Source organism: Takifugu rubripes, chromosome 17, assembly GCF_901000725.2.
Source record: "Takifugu rubripes chromosome 17, fTakRub1.2, whole genome shotgun sequence".
Lineage (NCBI taxonomy): Eukaryota > Metazoa > Chordata > Actinopteri > Tetraodontiformes > Tetraodontidae > Takifugu > Takifugu rubripes.
This window is the reverse complement of record NC_042301.1, coordinates 6,764,810-6,783,788: the sequence shown is the minus strand read 5'-3', so window position 1 is coordinate 6,783,788 and position 18,979 is coordinate 6,764,810. Positions and strand designations below refer to the sequence as shown.

Sequence of the window (18,979 nt, the reverse complement as noted above, 5' to 3'; positions counted from 1 at the left end):
TCAAATCCTCAAAGCCAATATGCTTATTAGACACACACGAACATGCATGCAGGTCCATTCACAAAATACACACACCGCTGACGTCACAATGACACGCTGTCTTTATGTTGTAGTGTTCACCCCTGTTGACGTAGGTAGATCCTGCTGTAATGACAACGTTCTGTAATAACACCTCGCTGTTTAACTGTCAGCATGGGAGTGAAACTGGGGAAATGTGAAACACCAAACGTGGAGTTTCTCACCGTGGTGGGGCAGGTCTCTGCTCCGAAATCACTTGTTGCTCTCTCCTTGTACACTAATCCTTTGCATTTCTTTTCCTCCACACCCACTATTTGTTCATTTCCTGTATTTTAACTTGTTTGATCAAGTCCATAGACGACACGTTTTAACACTCTGGACCTCCCTTTGTGTGTGTGTGTGTGTGTGTGTGCTGACTGAATAGAACAATTACTAACTGATAGAATGAGGGTTTCTATTTAGAATACACGCACACACACATGAACACACACACATACACACACACACACACACACACACACGATTTCAGATAAAGTTCCCATCCCAAACAAACACCCAGTAGGAGGCTTTTGGCTGGTTTGTGTGTCCTGAGTAAGTAAGATTGATTCAGACTTGCTCACACAGAGAAATGATGTTTCATCACTGCAGCTGAACTGGGAGGAGGCTCAGCCTGCTGGACATGTTGCTCAATCCAGTTCACTTTGATGCCTTTTTTTTTGTTGTTGTTTTTGCAGCTTTTTCAAATAGAAAATGTGTCACAGTGATTCAACATCAAGGCTGCACATTCATCAAATGAGAGACGAGATTTAAGAAACTTTCTACCAGCCATAATTTGAATTGTGTTATAATTGTAAAGACGGATTCAATCACAGTTAAAATACCAAAACACAAAAAAAACTTGTTAGTGGTATATTTTAATTAGAAGTGTGTGAAGTGTGTGAAACTGCACCCAAAATTAGTTTGAAAGAACATGCGCGCAAACTCCAACTGAGATATTTTCATCAAACTTTTATCTATATGAGAGGAACTATAAGAGTGCTACCAGGGAATCTGTTTTTCTCTTTTTTTACTCCACTGATCACCTGCTCATCTGCTGACTGGACCTTTATCACAGATGTGAGAGCAGGTTGAGCCTCTGTCGTTCCAAAAGTCAGCACATTTCTTCACAGCTAAAAAAAAAGGCAGCAGTAAATAATTTGTAGTTTGAGTATTTTAAAACATCTTTAAATGTAAAGAGTTTGGATATGCTGACCACATTTTAGCTGCAGTTCTGTGCAGTAAAGAAATCAGCCTTTTCAGAAATGTGAGCAAAAGCAAATTGTAGCCACAACGATGGACCTCAGGTCCTGCCCTGTTTCACAAAAGGACTCGAGAGTGTTTGTCCCTACAAACACATGGATCAAACTAGTTTATCCGGACGCCTCAAGCGAGCAGCATCACTCAAGTTATTGCTCATACGCTCTGCAAAGAAGAACAAAAATGATGAAAATGATAAATATTGGGAGTGAAAAATGACAATGTGATTCATATAACAACATAACTGCTGTATACGCAGTGAGAAAGACAAATGCATGCTACACATATATTAAAATAAATGGTAATATGGTAATATTTGTCTTTGTAGAAGCCATATTTCAACTGACCCTGCATTTGGCACGGTTTGTGTGTTTGTGAAGGAAAAATAATTTGCACTGGAATAAAGTCAAGATGTTATTGCTTGTGTAATAATGCCCAGTTGCTTTAGACTAACTACAGATTGGCAGTAGAAAACAGGTGAGGTCCCAGAGGTTTCTACACACAGCTTTGTTTTTAAGGTTTGATTCTCTAGATACATTCAAGAAAAAGACAAAGGACCCCCTTCTTTTACTGTACAGCAACTTCCTGTAAAGATTAGACCTTTATTGAGAAAATTCCAGGTCGGCTTATGACTGTCTCCAACTGGGCTGATTATTGAATGCACACAAACACGCGCACACACTCGTTGTGAGGCGACATTGATGACGTGTGTTGGATGGGATAATCTCTCCAGCTGTACTCTAACACCCGCAGAGCACTGAACCTCAAATGGCCTCCGAAACAGCTGAGTTTTCCCCTTTCTCCCAAATTTTCTGCTTTTGTCGTGGGATTTTTAAAAAAAAATATATATAATGGCAACTTTCTGGCTCATGCCAGCTGAGATCAGCGTGCCTGTTTTCTCTGATATGGAACAGTCAATTCTGTGTTTCTTCAATTTCATCTACTTCAGAAGGTGATGGCGATGGTGTCTTTGAACAAAGTTTCTGTCAACCGCCTGCTGAAATGTCTCCCTCTTTTGGTCTGAGACAGACATTACAAGAATTTAACGGTATCAGACATTTTAGTTAATAAAACAAATTAAATTCCTATTTCAAATAACCTTTCTCAAAATGCTGGAAAGTGAAACAAAGTAAATATGATGGAATGTGTCTTTATATTTCCCTTCATGATAGACTATTACATAATTGTTCAGTTAAATTATACTACAGTTTTTAAAAGACCATTAATGACAAAGTCAAAACAGATTTAAGGATAAATGAATAAATAAATGTCCGGATTACTGACAGTGTTTTACTGTTGCAACATAACTACAACCTTGTGAACACCTACCTATTAATAATATCCAGAATAGGCAGCAGAAATGTCATCCAGCTGTTGGACGCCTGGTTTTCAGGGTCAGAATGGACAAAGGTTGACTGATCCACCAGAGACATCAGTGCACACCTGGACAATTTTTGATGCACAATGTAAAATACACAAATACACCAATAAGAGCCTCCTCTGTTTTGCTTGAAACAGAAAAGTGGATTTCATGTATTTCTGAGGGGAAACATTTGTAATGTTATTTTGATACGTTGAAGAACTGAGCCGCCTTTGTGTGACCTGCTCAGGTGTTTTGTTCCCATGAGAAGACTCCTGGATGGCCCAGGTACAGCCCGCTATGCAATTTTAAACAGCTCATTATCCTCCATGCAGATTACACTAAGCTGCTGTAGCCTTTTCTCCCAACGCTGCTTTTCTAAAGTGGACTTTCTCTGGTCGGTGACAGGAAACCCATTTAGACCCACGACCTCACCGCTGTTTGATATTCATTAGACCATTATTCCATCTGCACTAACAGGATTTTTTTTGGACTTGCTGCACTCATTCTGGTGAATCCCAAGTTGTGTTTTTACATTAATGAGCATTTTAAAACTCATTTCCTCTGCCTTTCTCTGCTTTGCTCTATTAATCCAGTATGATTAGAGGCCAGTGGCCCAAAAGTAATGGATGTTAACCCTGACCCCCCCCCCCCAACCTGCAAACAAGCACAAAGTTTTTTCTGACGAGAGAGAGAGAGAGAGAGAGAGAGTGTCTGTGTCTGTGTGTGATGTGTTTGTGTGTGTGTGTGTGTGTGTGTGTGTGTGTGTGTGTGTGTGTGTGTGTGTGTGTGTGGAACAGTGACACATTAATGATTCATGCTCATGTGTCACTAATGAGGAACTGAAACAGCCTCAGTCGGTGCTGAACAGAACCTGTGCCTCACATTCAAAGAACCTTCAGGTGGGATCACCTATCAACCGAAAGTAACAAAAGGCACCTTACTCACATTTGAACAAGTCAGGTTAAACTCTGTAATCACAAGAATCCTTGCAGAGTCATTGAGGCTGTCAAAGAGAAGAGAATGGCAGAGAAAGGTAGGTTGCTTTTGCTTGTTTGTTGTTTGTTTGTTTGTTTGTTTGTTTGTTTGTTTGTTTGTTTGTTTGTTTGTTTGTTTGGGGGAGGTCATGTTTATGTTGGTTAGGATTGACTTCCTCCTCTCCTAGTCAGCTCCACTGAAGTCATCAATCCAGGCTCTGTGACAGAACCACCCTTCATTTTGAATCAAGGCCCTGACCAACAAGCTGACGCTAAGGCCCATAAACTTCTCCTTCCTCTTCCTCACCTTCATTCACCCCTGCCTGGTAACATGAAATTTAAGTTTACTGAACGTCTGTAGAAAATTTAAAGCAAGTAACTGCTACCTAATGATGCTTTGGAAGAGGCATCCTGCAAATGTCATAAAACGTCTGTAATTTTCTCCCACTGTCAGACTCTGAACGTTTTCACATTAATTATTATGTCCTCATGAAGAGCTCTCAGGCCCTCAAATCCACTCCTGTAGCCACTGGCTGTTGTATTCCATCAAAGGGGTCAACCGTAGGAAGTTCAAAATTTTCATCAGTAACCTGCTGAAGTCATTCTTAATCGTCTCTTCCTCCTCTTAGCTTGTTCTGCTCACCCCGATGCATTCTCCTCCTCTTCTCTCGCTGTGTTCTGGTAGCCATCACCCCTCCCTCGGATCAGGTGTACATCCAAGCCGCTGCTGTTTTCCACCAGCTGAGACCAGAGAAGCCCACCAACCATCAGCATCTGCACTATGGGAAAAAACCAGATGAGATAAAAGATGAAATCCCAGAGAGACGAGCTTTCCAACTGGCCTTTAAAACATTAAAATGTACATTAGAACTGAACTTTGTTGTTTACTGTGGTTACAAAAAAATGAAACTGCTACTAGTAACAAAGTTGAGAGGATGTGGAAAAGAATTTGATCTTCTCTGCTCTGAGGAAAGCTTATCTGTATAATGAATAGCAGCGTCAGCGCCTTGACTCCAATATTCCCTCCACAGCTACAGCTTCAACCACAAACACCAGATTAGCACAGTGCTGAATATAGCTCATTTAAATGACTTTATAGTGTCCTGCAGTTGCCTGTATGTGGGGAGATAAGAGGTTGTGAGTCATGTATACACACACACACATACACACACACGCACACGCACACACACACACACACTCCAAAGCCATGCTGCTGTTGTCAAGCTTCAGGAAATTTTGTTTCATCGGCACCATTAGCTTCAAACACATCCGTCTCAGTGATTCCAGCATTTCCAGCTGTGCATAACAGCTACCGGTAGTTTGTTACAAAGCCTAATCCTGAGAGAGGACAGAGAGGGCGGGTTTAAATACATCTCTCCATACTAAAGAGGACACATGGTTGGAACACATTATTTCAGTATTCTTGTTATGAAGCAAAGGAGTTTAAAAGGTTTGCTTAATACTTTTGTACAGTTAATCAGTGGAGGCGCTGACATCCGTGCAAATACAAATTGTCAACATGTGATTTGTGTCTTTATTTCTGCTCTTAGCTTTAAGCTTTAAAACCTTTAAAACCAGTAAAATAGTTGTGTTTTCCTCCTAGATGAAGCCTTACTGGAGGACATCATTACTGACAGCTGTTTCCACACAACACAGCACATCGTGAGTCCTTCACTAAAACCCACAACTCAAAAACACAATCACTACAACACACACAGGACGCTCGACTGTCTCACTGTTGTGTGTTTTCAAACAAAGTCACTATTTTACCCTCTGAAGATGTCTTGGCTGTAGCATTATAGATGGCAAATCCACAGGCAATGGCACCATTTGTAAAGAAATTAAGGAATGCCATGTTTTTAGTCTGCCAATATAAATAAGAATACACACTGGCAACTATAGCTTGATCATTCTCTTTCTCTCACAAACAAAACCACAGCCACATACACACATGCAAACTGAAGATGAGAATGATGCTTTTCAGGCCAGTAACATGTTGCCATTGGCGATGGTGATGTTATTTGACTTCCAAGAAAGAAAGTTTATGCCGCGTAAATGTTCCGCAAAAGAAGATGAGCCTCTGCAGGAAGTCAGGAACATTGAAAGTAGTCTGCAAAGGTATGTATGTGTGTGTGTGAGAGAGAGAGAGAGAGAGAGAGAGAGAGAGAGAGAGAGAGAGAGAGAGAGAGAGAGAGAGAGAGAGAGAGAGAGAGAGAGAGAGAGAGAGAGAGAGAGAGAGAGAGAGAGAGAGAGAGAGAGAGAGAGAGAGAGAGAGAGAGAGCAAATGAGACTGCAGTATCATCAGGGTTATTTCTCTGTGTGTTGATTTATTCCAGATATAAAACCAAGCTGGCAGCATCTCTGGCTCGCTGCAGAATCAAACAGCGTCTCCAGAGTGTGTCTTGTTTTCTCTCAGAACCTGTCAGAACCAGACAGCACAGAGCAAAACATCTACCACATTATGTGTGGGTCAACACTCTGAAGAACAGGTAAAAACATCTGGCTCCTCTCGTTTTAGTTGTCCAACAGTGCTTCAATTCTGCTGCCAAGCACATTTGCTGTGTGTCCCATCTTTTCCTCCACAGTGTTGAAGAAGTGTGTGAAGCCTTCCGAAAGGCCAGTTTTCATGAAGTGAAGCACATTTCTAATCTTGGAGGGTCTACATTCTGCAGAGATCCTCTCTGTCCAGATACGCTTGTGTTCTCTCAACAGCTTTATGCTCTTGTCCAGTTCAGCAGCCTGATGGGTTCAAGTGTTCTTCACATGCAGGTAACATGAGATGTGTGTGTAACAGTCTCTAATCTATCATGACCACAAATCCACAAAAATTCTGCATGTATGGACATAGTGTGGACCTGTGCATGTCTGTCTGCAGGACAGGAGTGTGTGTGTGGTAGTAAGTGTGTTGCGCCCCCTGCTGTTTGAGAAGAGCGATGTCCTGGCAGCAGGAACCTTCTCGGGTCTCACTGCAGCTCAGGTAGCTGTCGCTGCTGCCACCCGGTGCAGCCGAGTGCTGCTGTGTGGTTCTGATCACACACCTTCACACATCAAAGAGATGACAGAGCTCTTCACACAAATGAACATCAAAAGTAAGTCAAGCATGCATCACTGCTTTTACAGCCTGGTGACAGCTTCTGTTTCAAACACCAAATTAGATGTGAAGATCCTGCCTGAAACCTTCTGTGGGCTGCACGATTGCGCCCGTTCCATTCACCGATTGAAGGTTATCCTTGTGCTGCCCCGGTGTTCCTGCTCCGCCCTCAGCGACCCAGTGCCCCTCATCCACGGTGAACATGGGGGTAAATTCTTTAGCAATCAGGCTGAAACAAGTGACCACTGAGTGTATTTATAAGTTTTTGCATGAGCTGAGATGAAGACAATCGTGTTGTAAAACTGTGTTGGCAGATGTGGACCTGCTGTCAGATTTGTCCCAAGGTTCTGTCTCCCAAAGCAGAATCCAGACCATGACCACACAGCAGGCTCGACTGCTGGCCCACGCACTGTCCTGTGAGTCCAGACTTGTGCACTTAACAGGCAGTGAAAGTGATGAGCAACCACCAGGTTCAGTTCATCAGCATTCTGCTAGAATTTGTGCATCACATTCTCATTTTGTCTGACAGTCCAGAAGGTTCAGACTGTGGTTTACTGCACCCGTTCCGTGTACCCTGAGGAAAACCAGCAGCTGGTGAAAAGGGTGTTGGACAAAATCCACACTCACCCCAAAGTGTTGCCCTTCAGGTAAACGCTCACGTGCATGCGCACCCTCCTATGCGTTAGTGACAAAGGAGACATTAAACCAGCCAATAAAAACTTCATTTGACAGAACAACCAAAGGTAGAGAGTAAGACTACAACACACATTCTTTATAAGAAAATGAAACCAAAATGTGTAGTGATAAAAAATAAGCAGAAAGGTCCATAAACATATACATTAAACTGAAGCCATCAGATGGATTTTAGCGGACATATTTCAGCTCCAGGAGGCAGCTCAAGCATTTCATTAGAGCTGGCCGTGAGCAGTGTCATTAAATGTCTTATTTTCTTTAACTCCACCCCCTCCCCTGATCTGTCTTCAGCTTTTAATTCAGTCCCAAAACTCTTTAAAACTCAACATCTCTAACTCACTTTGTAAATCTTAGTTTGTGGGATCGTTTGTTCTGTGACATGAATCAATCAATCAATCAATCAATCAATCTTTATTTATATAGCATCTTTTACAATCAAAATTGTTTCAAGGTGCTGTCCAGAATCCCAGGGCCTAACCCCAGACAAGCAACAGTGGCAAGGAAAAACTCCCCTTTAACAGGAAGAAACCTTGAGCAGGACTAGGTTCATGTAGGGGGACCCTCCTGCTGATGGCCGGCTGGGTAGAGAGAGAGGAGAGGGGGGAGGACAGAGGCCTGTCAGGTGATCATGTTTCTGGACCCCGGCAGACTTGGCCTATAACAGCATAGCTAAGATGTTAACCTAATGATTACACGACCCCCTAAGTATGATAATTTGTCTGTCTATGATAGTAACTGGAACTACAGAATTAGTAACAAGCCAATGAAGAGACGCCAGTACAGGAGTAATGTGATCTCTTTTGTCAATACCTGTCAGAACTCTAGCTGCAGCATTTTGGATCACCTGGAGGCTTCTTAAAGAGTTGTTTGGACACCCTGATAATAAAGAATTACAATAGTCCAACCTGGAAGTAACAAATGCATGGATTAACTTTTCAGCATCATGCCACATCAGTCGTTTCCTGATCTTTGTGATGTTTCTCAAGTGAAAAAAGGCACTTCTAGAGACTAATTTAATGTGGGAGTTGAAGGAGAGATTTTGATCAAAAGTTACTCCAAGATAGCTCACAGAGAGACTAGATGTTAATGAGATACCATCTACAGTGATCGTGTGATCTAATCTATCCCTGAGAGGTTCAGGACCAAACACCATGACCTCAGCTTTTCCTGAGTTGAGGAGGAGGAAATTTGAAAACATCCAGGACTTTGTGTTTTTAAGACAGGTCTGGAGCTTCACTAACTTCTCTGTCTCCTCTGGTTTCATGGATAAATAGAGCTGAGTGTCATCAGCATAACAATGAAAATTTATCCCATGTTGCCGAATAATGTTCCCTAAGGGAAGCATGTACAATGTAAAAAGGATTGGTCCAAGTACAGAACCTTGAGGAACTCCATGGCTAACCTTACTGTATGAGGAGGAATGCAATGGACATGAGCAAACTGGTATCTATCAGATAGATATTATCTAAACCAGTCTAGTGCTGTCCCTTTAATCTCAATCACATGTTCCAGTCTCTGTAACAGGATGTTGTGATCAACTGTATCAAAAGCAGCACTGAGGTCAAGCAGAACCAGCATAGAAACCAGTCCATGATCTGAAGCTATAAGAAGATCATTAGTAACTTTAAGAAGTGCTGTTTCTGTGCTGTGATGAGCTCTAAAACCTGACTGAAACATCTCAAACAGGCTGTTTCTCTGCAGGTGCTCCAGTAACTGAGTCACCACAACCTTCTCAAGAATTTTAGAGATAAAAGGAAGGTTGGATATCAGCCTATAGTTTGCTAAGACATCAGGATCCAGTGATGTTTTTTTAAGCAACGGCTTAATCACTGCCACCTTGTAGGATCAGGGTACATAGCCTGTCACTAAAGAACCATTGATCTGGTCCAGGATAGAACTGCCTATCAGTGGTAAAACATCCTTCAACAGGTGTGTTGGGATGGGATCTAAAAGATACGTGGTGGTCTTGGATTTCTGAATTAGCGATGACGCCACAGAAAAATATATAGGGCTGAAGGAGTTTAAGGGCTGGTTGGGGAACCTGTATGTTCCCACAGTCAGTACATCTGGTGATGGTCCAGTTGTTGGGATGGCCTGGTTAGCTTTTTCTCTGATGGCTAGAACTTTATCAGTGAAGAAGCTCATGAAGTCTTCACCACTAAGGGAAGAAGGGATACGTGGATCTAAAACACTGTGACTCTTGGTTAATTTGGCCACAGTGCTGAAAAGAAACCTGGGGTTGTTCTTATTTTTCTCAAAGACGAAAAATAAGCTGTTCTAGCCTTGCGAAGGGCCTTTTTGTAAACTAATAGACAGTCTTTCCAGGCTACATGATAGCTGTCTATTTTACAAGAATGCGACTTCCTTTCCAGTCTTCGCACTTTCTGCTTGAGGGTCCTGATATGTGAATTATACCAGGGGGTACACCTCCTCTGATTTACTATTTTCTTTTTCAGGGGGGCAACAGAATCAAGCATGATTCTCAGTGAGGTTGCTGCACCTTCAGCAATAGAGTCAACCTCAGCAGGGCTAAGATTATAATCTTTGATCCCTGGGGAAACACACGGTGGTCCTGGGATTAGCACAGGGATCAGGCACATGACAAGTATTTTAGCACTAGGATACAGGTGAAATTGATCAGGAAACACACTTGTGCAGGAAACACACCTGTGCAGATCGTAAAGTTGAGCTAGATTTCAAAATATAGTAGGAAATCTTTAAGGAGACCAGAAAAAACAAACACCACCAGACATGATATTGAAAACTCTTATTTTACACCAGCTGTTTTTATCCTTTTAACTAAATTTGTGGAAAATCAGTTTTCAATTTGAAATGAAAGAATTTCTTCATCATATTGATGATGACTTCATGTATAACGTCCCAGCACCTTGAATCTGTTGATCAGGAGGCAGATTCAAGATCTGCTACATAAATGAGCATAAACTAAACTTTTAACCTGATGCTGAAGAAGAATTAGAGTCTGACAAATGCTTGAGAAACACTGATAACAAGTTTAACAAGAGATGCAGGAAAAGCCAGTAAATGGTTTAATCTACAGTGAATTAATCAGCGCAGTAAAGATACAGACAAAGGACAACTTGCTCTGTCCTTAGAGTCAACGGACCCATCTTTCCTGACCACTCGCCCTCTGGGGATACGATGGACTCCGAGTTCTTCAGACTCGAACCATCTCAGCTGAGCAACGGCTGCTTCATTGCTAGACTGTCCAGACAGGTGAGCATGGACAGGGCTGTGTCGGGGCACGTGCACGTTATGAGCTCTTTAGCTGTGCTGCAATTAAATTCATAATTAATTTCTTAATCTCACCAAGGTCAGAGTCAGTGTGAGTAAATCTGTCACACGACATAACATGTATGTTTAAATAACTACAGTTGTCCTGTGTTTGGCTTTTATACATTTATAAGAGTTTTTATCCAAAGATCTTTACATCACAGGTCCAGAGGCCATCAACGGGTACGAGACTGAAACTGATTTTAGCTCATTATTGAACATTTACTACATTCAAATCATCTGATGGGCCCCTCCCCTCCTGTCCCTTCCTCCTCCTTCTTTCCCTCCCCTCTCCTCCATCCTTCCTTCCCTCCATCCATCTCTCTCTTTTCATCACAAAAGAACTTTAATCCTGGTACCAAAATTAACATTTTTATTAAAGTTTAGAAGCAGGTAAATACTGACTCCGAGTGCGTCGTTGTGTGGAGGAAGGTAAAATGTTCCACAGACGGAGATTAAACACTCGAGTGAGGATAAAAATGCACATGCAGCACTGTTAACAGTGAATATCATTCAATATAAAAGAGAGACAGAAAGAGGCGGAGGACAGGAAGGGAAACCAGCTTACCAGCAGATTTTACAGGGATTTAAGCAAAATGGGGATGTCAGCAGACATGCAAATGTTCTGTAGTCTCTGTAATCAAGTCAGTTCTGTCCTCAGGAACAATCACTCACTGAAAATATTACTGCCTTTATCCTCCCTACAATGGTGTTGCACCTTTGTGTTATCTTGCTGGCTTTACATCATGGGGCTATTTAAATGGATGCAGCCTGTGTGTTTGATATATCTTTATACCAACATTTTAAATATCTTCCAGGCAGACCCCACGAAGGTCGAGTCAGTCCATGATGTGCTGGCAAGGGCAGTAGCTAAAGGCCTCCTGGGTGGAATCATTCCTAGGGAATCAAAGAAGGGCAAAAGGGAAAAACGCAGGAAGGATCGCAAAGATCCAGCAGACAGCAAACCATCATCCCCTTCGAGCCATGATGAGGAGACAGGAAATGAGTTTGAGGATGACCATGAACCACTTTATGCCACAGAACATGATGAAGGTGAGGATGAACACGAGAAAAGGACGGGAGGAAAGAAGAAGGGGACGAAAGGACGTAAGCAACAGGTCAAACGACGAGCAAAACAATCTGCCACCATCTCCAGGAAGCAACAGAGTGACAGCAAGAAACCAGCAAAGAAGAAACAGCAGCCACAGCACAGGAGGCATCATAGAAAGAGACGAGCGAGGAAGATCCCTCGTCTGACACTGTCTTTAATGTCTTCTACAAAACCCTCCAGCTCCTTGTCCACCATCACGGCACTGGCGCACAAGCTGAGCAAGAATGTAGCAATTGAATCCCAGCAGATCCTCTTCAGCCCCCGTACGCCAGATTCTGGTCCCCACCTTAGCTCCCGTCCAGCAGTTCCTCTTCCAGCTGTCCTACGAAGGCAAAACACAGATGCTGGAAGAGCAGAGAAAAAAGTAAAGAACATTAAAGCAGGAACATCAAAGACCAGAGCAAAGGTGGTCAAAGATGAGACTGAAGTGGTGACACAGGTAGGGTCAGAGGCAGCAGGTTTGGTGCTACCACCCATTTCCAAGCCTCACCACAGCTTTGGGAGCAGGAGTGGTAGTTCTGGCTCTCACCTTCATTCTCAGGCTTCAAGATCAAAGATGTCTTCCTCTTCCTCAACGTCCCTGCTTGGACTGTAGAAGAATCCAATATCCATTTTCATTGGCATGACCAACTTCCATTTCTTTTTTAATCAATTATGAAACAGTAAAAAAAAATAAAACAAGGATAGCTTAAAAAACAAGTTGTTTGCCATAAATGCACAATAAATACAAGATTTCAGTGCAGATGTAGATTCTTCTGTTCACTATGCAACATCAGAAAAGTTCAGCAAAACTCTTTTACCACCAAATCATTTAAATACACAGAAGTCTTCAGATGAAACAACTCCCACTTAAAAATAAAACTAGTATTTGATGATGTTTGGTGTAATTTTAAATAAACCTACAACCCCCAACTTGCCAAGAAAAATCTATAAAGTTGTGAAAAAAATTTTACTTAGCTTTCACCTGCTGCAGGAATAAACACACCTTTGCCAAATTATTTTTTCATTTAGCTGAAACTGAAAGATTTACCATCTGCCAAGGCTCAGTATGTATTGCCATGGCAATGCAGCCAAGAAAGGAAAAATGATAAAAAGTCTGGAATTAAAAACTTAATGTGGTTTCATGGTTCACATATTGAAAAAAAAAAATGTACAGGAGAGTCAGGCAGTTTATTTTGAATGCGGTTTATTCTTGGTTACATTGATAAAGTGTACAAAGTCAGCAGCGAATAGAAGCCAACACATTCATGTGGGAAATGTGTAATTGATGCGTGTGTGTGTGTGAGCGAGAGAGAGAGAGATGGAGCTACTGGGAGTTCCCTGCTGCTGTCACCACCTCCCTCCTTTTGAGGCTGCAGCAGTAGCAGCTGCCACCGCAGCAGTGGCAGCAGTAATGCCTGCAGCACACTGAGCTCCCCGGACGCTCAACAAGCTGAAGATATCGCGGAACCTCTGAGTGAAGACTTGGAGTTTGTTTTCCCCCGATCTAATAACATCAGTATATACTTATATAAAATAGAATAAATAAAATAAAAAATATTTCTGTTCAGTACATACAGTCATTCTTTCATCTGCTGTCTTCTTTTCATCATGCACAGCTTTCGTATATTTAACCAGCTTCCGATTTCCTCTGATGTAACTAATGCATAGATAATTAGTCAAATTCAAAATAAATTTAAATGAAGACAAATAAAACCTCCCCCCTCTTTCGTAACTTGCTTTTCTTTGTTCTATATCTACAATAATCTATCAATATTTTACACTTTGGCCATTTGGTGAGTTCTTAAAAAGGCATCATCAGAAAAAAATAATACAAAACTACGGACATTCAAAATAATGGTAATAACAATAAAAAACAGCGTATAACAATGATAAATTCCAAATGTTACATCAACTAGAAATTCTATACAGATCTTTTCATTCACATTTCAACAATATTGTGACAAAAATGATGACATGGCTGAAGCTTCTCATCAGAGTCCTAATGACACAACTTTCCTTCAACCTCACCAGTTTAGAAGGTGGATTGTTTTCTTCTAACATGACTTATGAGTGACTATTTTGGCACAATTTTGAGCAGATTTGATCCACTAATTGGCTGGTTAATTAGGCAAACAGCAGCTAGTTGAGTTGTTCAAATTCACAACTGTCAGTTCTAAATTTGTAATGGATGTAAGAAGGTTAAAACCTTCTGCAGCTGGTGGAGGAGCAACTTGGTCCCCAAATCAGTGACAACTAAAAACAACAGGGAAAATTAAGCAGGCTACTTAGTTTTTAAAAAAGAAAACAATCCAGAGGAATTGCATATATGGTTTTATGCTAATTGTTTCATTTAGAAGGGAAGTAAATGAACCATTGTTCTGCTACAGAACCCATATTTACTTCTGCCACCTGCTGAAACCAGTCGTGCATAAATGCCAATGGTGATGATCAAACCATGGAGCGCTGCAGCATTAATCTGGTGCTCTGATAATACAGGAGAGTTGTGAGAGAACAAAAGTGGTGATGTGGCACTACAATATGCTGAAAAAGGAGGTTCATTCAAGTAAAGTAAAGCCTGGAGACAGACAGAAAGCAGCTCTGGAAGGTCCTGTTAATCTTAGTCAACATACGAATGTGTTGGTTTTCCTCTGAAGAAACTGAGTATGAAGATGACACCAGCCCTCCTCTGTCTCACCCTTAAAATGTCACAAAAAACATTGCTGTCCAAATACAAAACCATCACTCTCCAGTCGTTATAGCATGATTCCTAGTGGTCTTCATGCTATTGTTTCCCTTGAAATGAGAGGAGGAATAGTGCTCTGTCCATCCTTTCAACAGCTCCCCCCTTCTATCCCATCTGTTCTTTTCCAAAAGACAACAAAACAGTAAAGACACTAAGTGAACTGAAGATATTAAAGATGTTTCAGGTGAAAAACCACCACTTCGTTATACCCTTCAAGGCCTTTAGAGAGGCAAAAAGAGAGACACAATGTGGCTTTAGCTTTCTTGTCCCTTCAGTCTCTGAAAGCAAAAGCAGTATGTGTATGTATATGTATACGTATATGTATGTGTGTGTTTGTGTGTGTGTGGGGTCAAACCCATTAAATCTGTAGCAGCTTCTTTCTGTCAAACTTCATTGATTTGAAAGTCAGACATCACAGCCTATTGACAATGATGAAGAGGGACACAGTTGGCCAAGAGCAACTACAGACTAACAAGACAACCACATGAACGTGTGTGCAGATGAGGACAGGTGTGCAGGGTCATGCTGGCAGCACAGGGACAGACATCAGGAACAGGCCAGCGTTCACTCTTCACTCATCGCTTCCTGCTCCAGCAGTGTTTCTTCTCATCTCATCAGGATGAGAGTGATTTGAACATCTTCATTGTTACGACGATTGTGTGTCTGTGCTTCTTCCTTCTTCATGTGGAATCACGGAATTATAAGTCTTGATTCAAACAACTCAACTGCTCCACAGAAGCCAAGTAACCAAAGCTTTGCTCAGCTTCTAGGATCAATGGGGTCTATGGAGTCAGCAACGGGTGGGAAGGGGGTGGGAGGGCATCGCGGCACTTAACTGGCGTTACTGTGGCAACTCTGTGACGGGTCTCTTGTGTTTGAGGGTGTCAATGAGTGACAGGACTCCCCTTTTCACACTGGTTGAGACACGACGGGACACCGATTCACCGGGGGGCGATGAGCTGCAGGCCTTCTGAGAGGGGGGCCGAGCCACCAAGCATTTCTGATACCGCAGCTGTGAGAGGGAGAGACAGTATGAGAATTTAATTTTGAAAACATTTTGCCACTCTTACAAAAGAACATACATATAATTTTTTATCTTTAAAACCACTCACTCATAATAGATAGATAAATAAATAATCTATCTAAACAGCAAAGAGTAATCTACTAGAAGACAGAGGACATGATTAAAACACCAGATCGGCTCAAGAGTCCAGATCTCCAGTTGCCTCTTAAAAATTAAAATCAATGTGGGGTCTGGACTTGATCATATTACTACACACGGTGACAGGTTCAACAATAAAACCCTCTTCTATCTTTTTCCTATGGCTTAAATACACCGCCATCTTGGCCTGCCCTAAAACAAAGTTTAAAAGTTGACACTTGTACTTCTGATGACCTTTGTATCTAAAACCAAGAATAAAAGACAGACACAAACATTCCCCACACCTTGAAAAAACATCTTGTAGAAATAAAAACAATGGTGAAAGACGCTGACATTCATTAAAACAGTGAAGAATTGTCTCTCTAGTGTCACAAAAGGGGCACTTGTCTTCCATCATTTCATTAATGGTTGCTATGAATGAGTTTACTGGGAAGATACTATGGAGGACTCTCCAGTGGAGGTCAGCGTGTCTCTTAGAGAGTGGAGGCTTGTACAGCGCCCTCCACTGGGGCCTGCAGTCTGGAGCTAGACCAAAGTAACTTCTCCAGGGCGTGTCAGCTCTCTGGTTCAGTCTGTGCCTGTTCATGGTCTTCATCAGCATCTTATACAACGTCTTTCTAGATGCATCCTGTATAGAATAGATGTCAAGATTTTCAAAAGGGGACCTTAGCAGTATTTAAAGTCTTTAAAAATGGCAGGGAATGGTTCCTCCTCTACCACCATGGTTATGGATGAGGTCAGGAGCAGGCGGTCATGGCAGGAGGGCTTGGCTTTCCAGTTCTCCAGCAGTTTTTGCACAGTCCTCAGTGAAATTAAACCAAGCCGTGCAGTGAGGCCAGAGGGGTCATCCATCTGAGGGCCCGTCAACACCACCACCTGGCCCAGTGTGACAACTCTTGCAGTCACCATCCTCCAGGTCATCAACTCCCCTGCGCAGCTGGGAAGGTCCAACTTGGTCCACCCATAGGACCGGCTCCTGCCAGTACACTGATTCCGCCTGCCCCCTCCCTTCTTTAACCAACATGTTCAACACCTTAAAAACACTCTTCTAAAAAGAAGGCAGGGGAGATGCACTCATTTCTGATGTGTTCATTAAAAACAAACTAAAATCTTGACCAAGGCCATTAAAACGCCGCAGAATACAGCAGGACAATGGTCTCCACAGAGTGTCCTTTGGTCCAGTTAGTAAAAGCTGCAAGAACTGCAAACGAAGGGCAGCACTCCTGCTAGCTTAGTGGACCAACCCCTGACCCCCCCTCATCTTTAGGGAGGAAAAGAACACTGCGGAATCCAGTGTAGCTTGTCACAGATAAAACCAACTAAAACCCATTGAATCGGATTAAGGAGGGGAGCCGAAGGGTCAAAAAACATCATTTTGTGCCACAGGGTGGAGGACACCAGATTATTCACAGTGTCCTACCTCTGGCTAAGGATAAACTCATTCTCCTTCTCTGACTGTAACTGTACTGCCTTCCCTTCAGGTTAAAAGTCCTCCACACCTCGGCCAGCTCCCGACTCTCTATCAGCCGTCTGAGAGTGTGGACTGAAGCTGGGTGTGGCTCAGGATGGTTCCTGTTTAAGTGAGAATTCTCAGTGCAGTTAAAATCCCCCCCTAAAAACATAAAACCATCTTCAACAGAATTTGCTACACTCACTTAATTTGCTTAAAAATGCTATTCTCTCCACCGGGTTCGTGGGAGCATAAACATTTAAAAGCACGCAAAGTTTCGCATTTTCTAAAATAGCTTTAACCTTCAATAAAACACAGGGAATGACTTCATCAACAGTGAAAGAGACAGGTAAAAACCTCCTAGCAAATAAAATCCCCCCCAGACTGGACCGATGGCTTAAAATTGCCTCCCCATTAAAAGCTCTCCTCCATTCACATTCTATGTTAAGACAACTGTGGGTTTCTTGAACTAGCATAATGCCAATATGCTTAATGTCTGTTAATTTAAAAAGCGAGCTCTTTTTACTCCTAGCTCCATTGAGGTTTAGGGTGCTGATATTAAAATTACACATTGATTAAAAAAATAAATAAGTGCAGTGAACACATTCCTGAAAGGTTAAAGATAAAAAAAAAAAAAGAGAAACCATCATCATAATTGATGAGCTGGTTCTTAACCCTTAAAAACAGTTTTCTTAAACAATAGACCTCCTGATCGTTCAGTAAGTCCCCACTGTTCTTCGCTGATGACTTCCTAGTTAAAACTCTAGCTGATCTAACAAAAAAGAAGATCAAGGAAGAACTTTTCCAACATTGGGCAGGCGGGCTCCTTTGGTCTGCTCCAGGAAGGATTTAATTTGCCCTGGGGAGTAAACTGGTCCAGCGTTGTCCTGAGACTGGGAGAGGCCACTCTCTGGCTCAGCCAACACTGGTACCTCTTTTGGCTAACTCTTTTGCTCCGAAGTTTTCAGTTTTCTCCCCGGGCTGTGGCCTTCCACATGATAAAGCGTAAGCGTCACATGATAAAACAAAGCATGATATATACAAAAGGAACATATAAGAAAATGAGGAATGGAGTGTCACAGGATGGTCAGGTTGTCCCCTGCTATCCCGAGGCGATAGAACATCAGTTAATGCAGGTCACAGGGTTCTGCACAGGAGTGATAATAAGCGGTTACAGCATTGCTATATGAACAGTTTGAACCTAACAACGACCGGGGCCTCCACGACCGAGGGCAACTTCATAGTGGGGGGAACCCCCTCTGCAAGCCCCACCATCGGAGGGGGAGCCACCGGCCCCGCAACAACGGCAGAATCCACCACACTCGCAGGCCCAGCAGCAGTGACAGCCATGGCCAGCTGGGCCAATTGAGGCCCGCATTTCTTGGGGCAGGAGCGGACCTGATGTTCCTTTGCTTCGCAGCCAAAACACCTCATATTCTCTGAGGGCACGAACACCATGTAGCCATCAACGTTTCAAGAGAAATACAGGTTCAGGTGTCTTTGAGGATGATCATTACCTGTCTCTTCCTGCAAAAAACATGTTTTAGCTTCAGTGACCTGCAGCTCAGAGAGACCATCCTGATGGGGGAGACCAGCTGCCCATACCGGGACAGCTGCTTCACCAGGGACTTGTTTCTGATGAACAAGGGTACATGGAGCCTCCTCCACTGAGCATTGTACAGTACTGTGGGGTTGAGTTTGACCGCATGACGGCGAGTCAGCTTCTCAAACTCAATGGTAGCAACCACCAGCACACTCACTCACACACACACACACACACACACACACACACACACACAACTTAA

At 42.5% G+C, this 18,979-nt stretch overlaps 2 protein-coding genes and 1 long non-coding RNA gene across 13 annotated transcripts in view; 1 reads left to right on the top strand and 2 right to left on the bottom strand.

The window, feature by feature from the left end:
- Positions 1-599: 599 nt before the first annotated feature.
- Positions 600-4,430, bottom strand: LOC115253369 (uncharacterized). 3 transcript variants are annotated; one of them, XR_003891706.1, is made up of 4 exons: positions 4,295-4,430; positions 3,623-3,680; positions 2,644-2,757; positions 600-1,479 (listed from the first exon to the last, which is right to left on the bottom strand). It is a non-coding gene; the product is annotated as an uncharacterized lncRNA (long non-coding RNA). The 3 variants fall into 3 exon arrangements; XR_003891705.1 differs by lacking the exon at positions 3,623-3,680 and having other exon boundaries at positions 600-1,187; positions 1,271-1,479; positions 4,295-4,413; XR_003891704.1 differs by lacking the exon at positions 3,623-3,680 and having other exon boundaries at positions 4,295-4,413.
- On the top strand, positions 3,418-12,578 carry LOC101069916 (putative methyltransferase NSUN7). Its single transcript, XM_029851463.1, has 13 exons — positions 3,418-3,710; positions 3,840-3,977; positions 4,337-4,510; positions 5,255-5,313; positions 5,636-5,769; positions 5,988-6,140; positions 6,237-6,420; positions 6,527-6,740; positions 6,807-6,950; positions 7,057-7,158; positions 7,272-7,389; positions 10,549-10,669; positions 11,545-12,578. Exons 1-13 carry the CDS (start codon positions 3,698-3,700, stop codon positions 12,430-12,432), a joined length of 2,442 nt encoding a protein of 813 aa, XP_029707323.1. The 5' UTR covers positions 3,418-3,697; the 3' UTR covers positions 12,433-12,578.
- Positions 12,579-13,006: 428 nt separating this feature from the next.
- The window catches only part of apbb2b (amyloid beta (A4) precursor protein-binding, family B, member 2b), a 32,289-nt gene continuing 26,316 nt past the window's right edge, over positions 13,007-18,979 (bottom strand). For all 9 annotated transcript variants that reach the window (XM_029851455.1, XM_029851458.1, XM_011612611.2 and 6 more), the window contains one exon: positions 13,007-15,574. In XM_029851455.1, coding sequence (XP_029707315.1) covers positions 15,404-15,574 — 171 coding nt within the window. In that variant the 3' untranslated portion in view covers positions 13,007-15,403. The remainder of the gene's footprint in view (positions 15,575-18,979) is intronic.

Excerpts from the sequence above, each read along its gene's own strand:
- LOC101069916 (XM_029851463.1), top strand. Across the intron at positions 3,978-4,336 it reads CCTTCATTCACCCCTGCCTG|CCATCACCCCTCCCTCGGAT; the intron begins GTAACATGAAAT and ends GTGTTCTGGTAG. Across the intron at positions 7,159-7,271 it reads GCTGGCCCACGCACTGTCCT|TCCAGAAGGTTCAGACTGTG; the intron begins GTGAGTCCAGAC and ends TTTGTCTGACAG.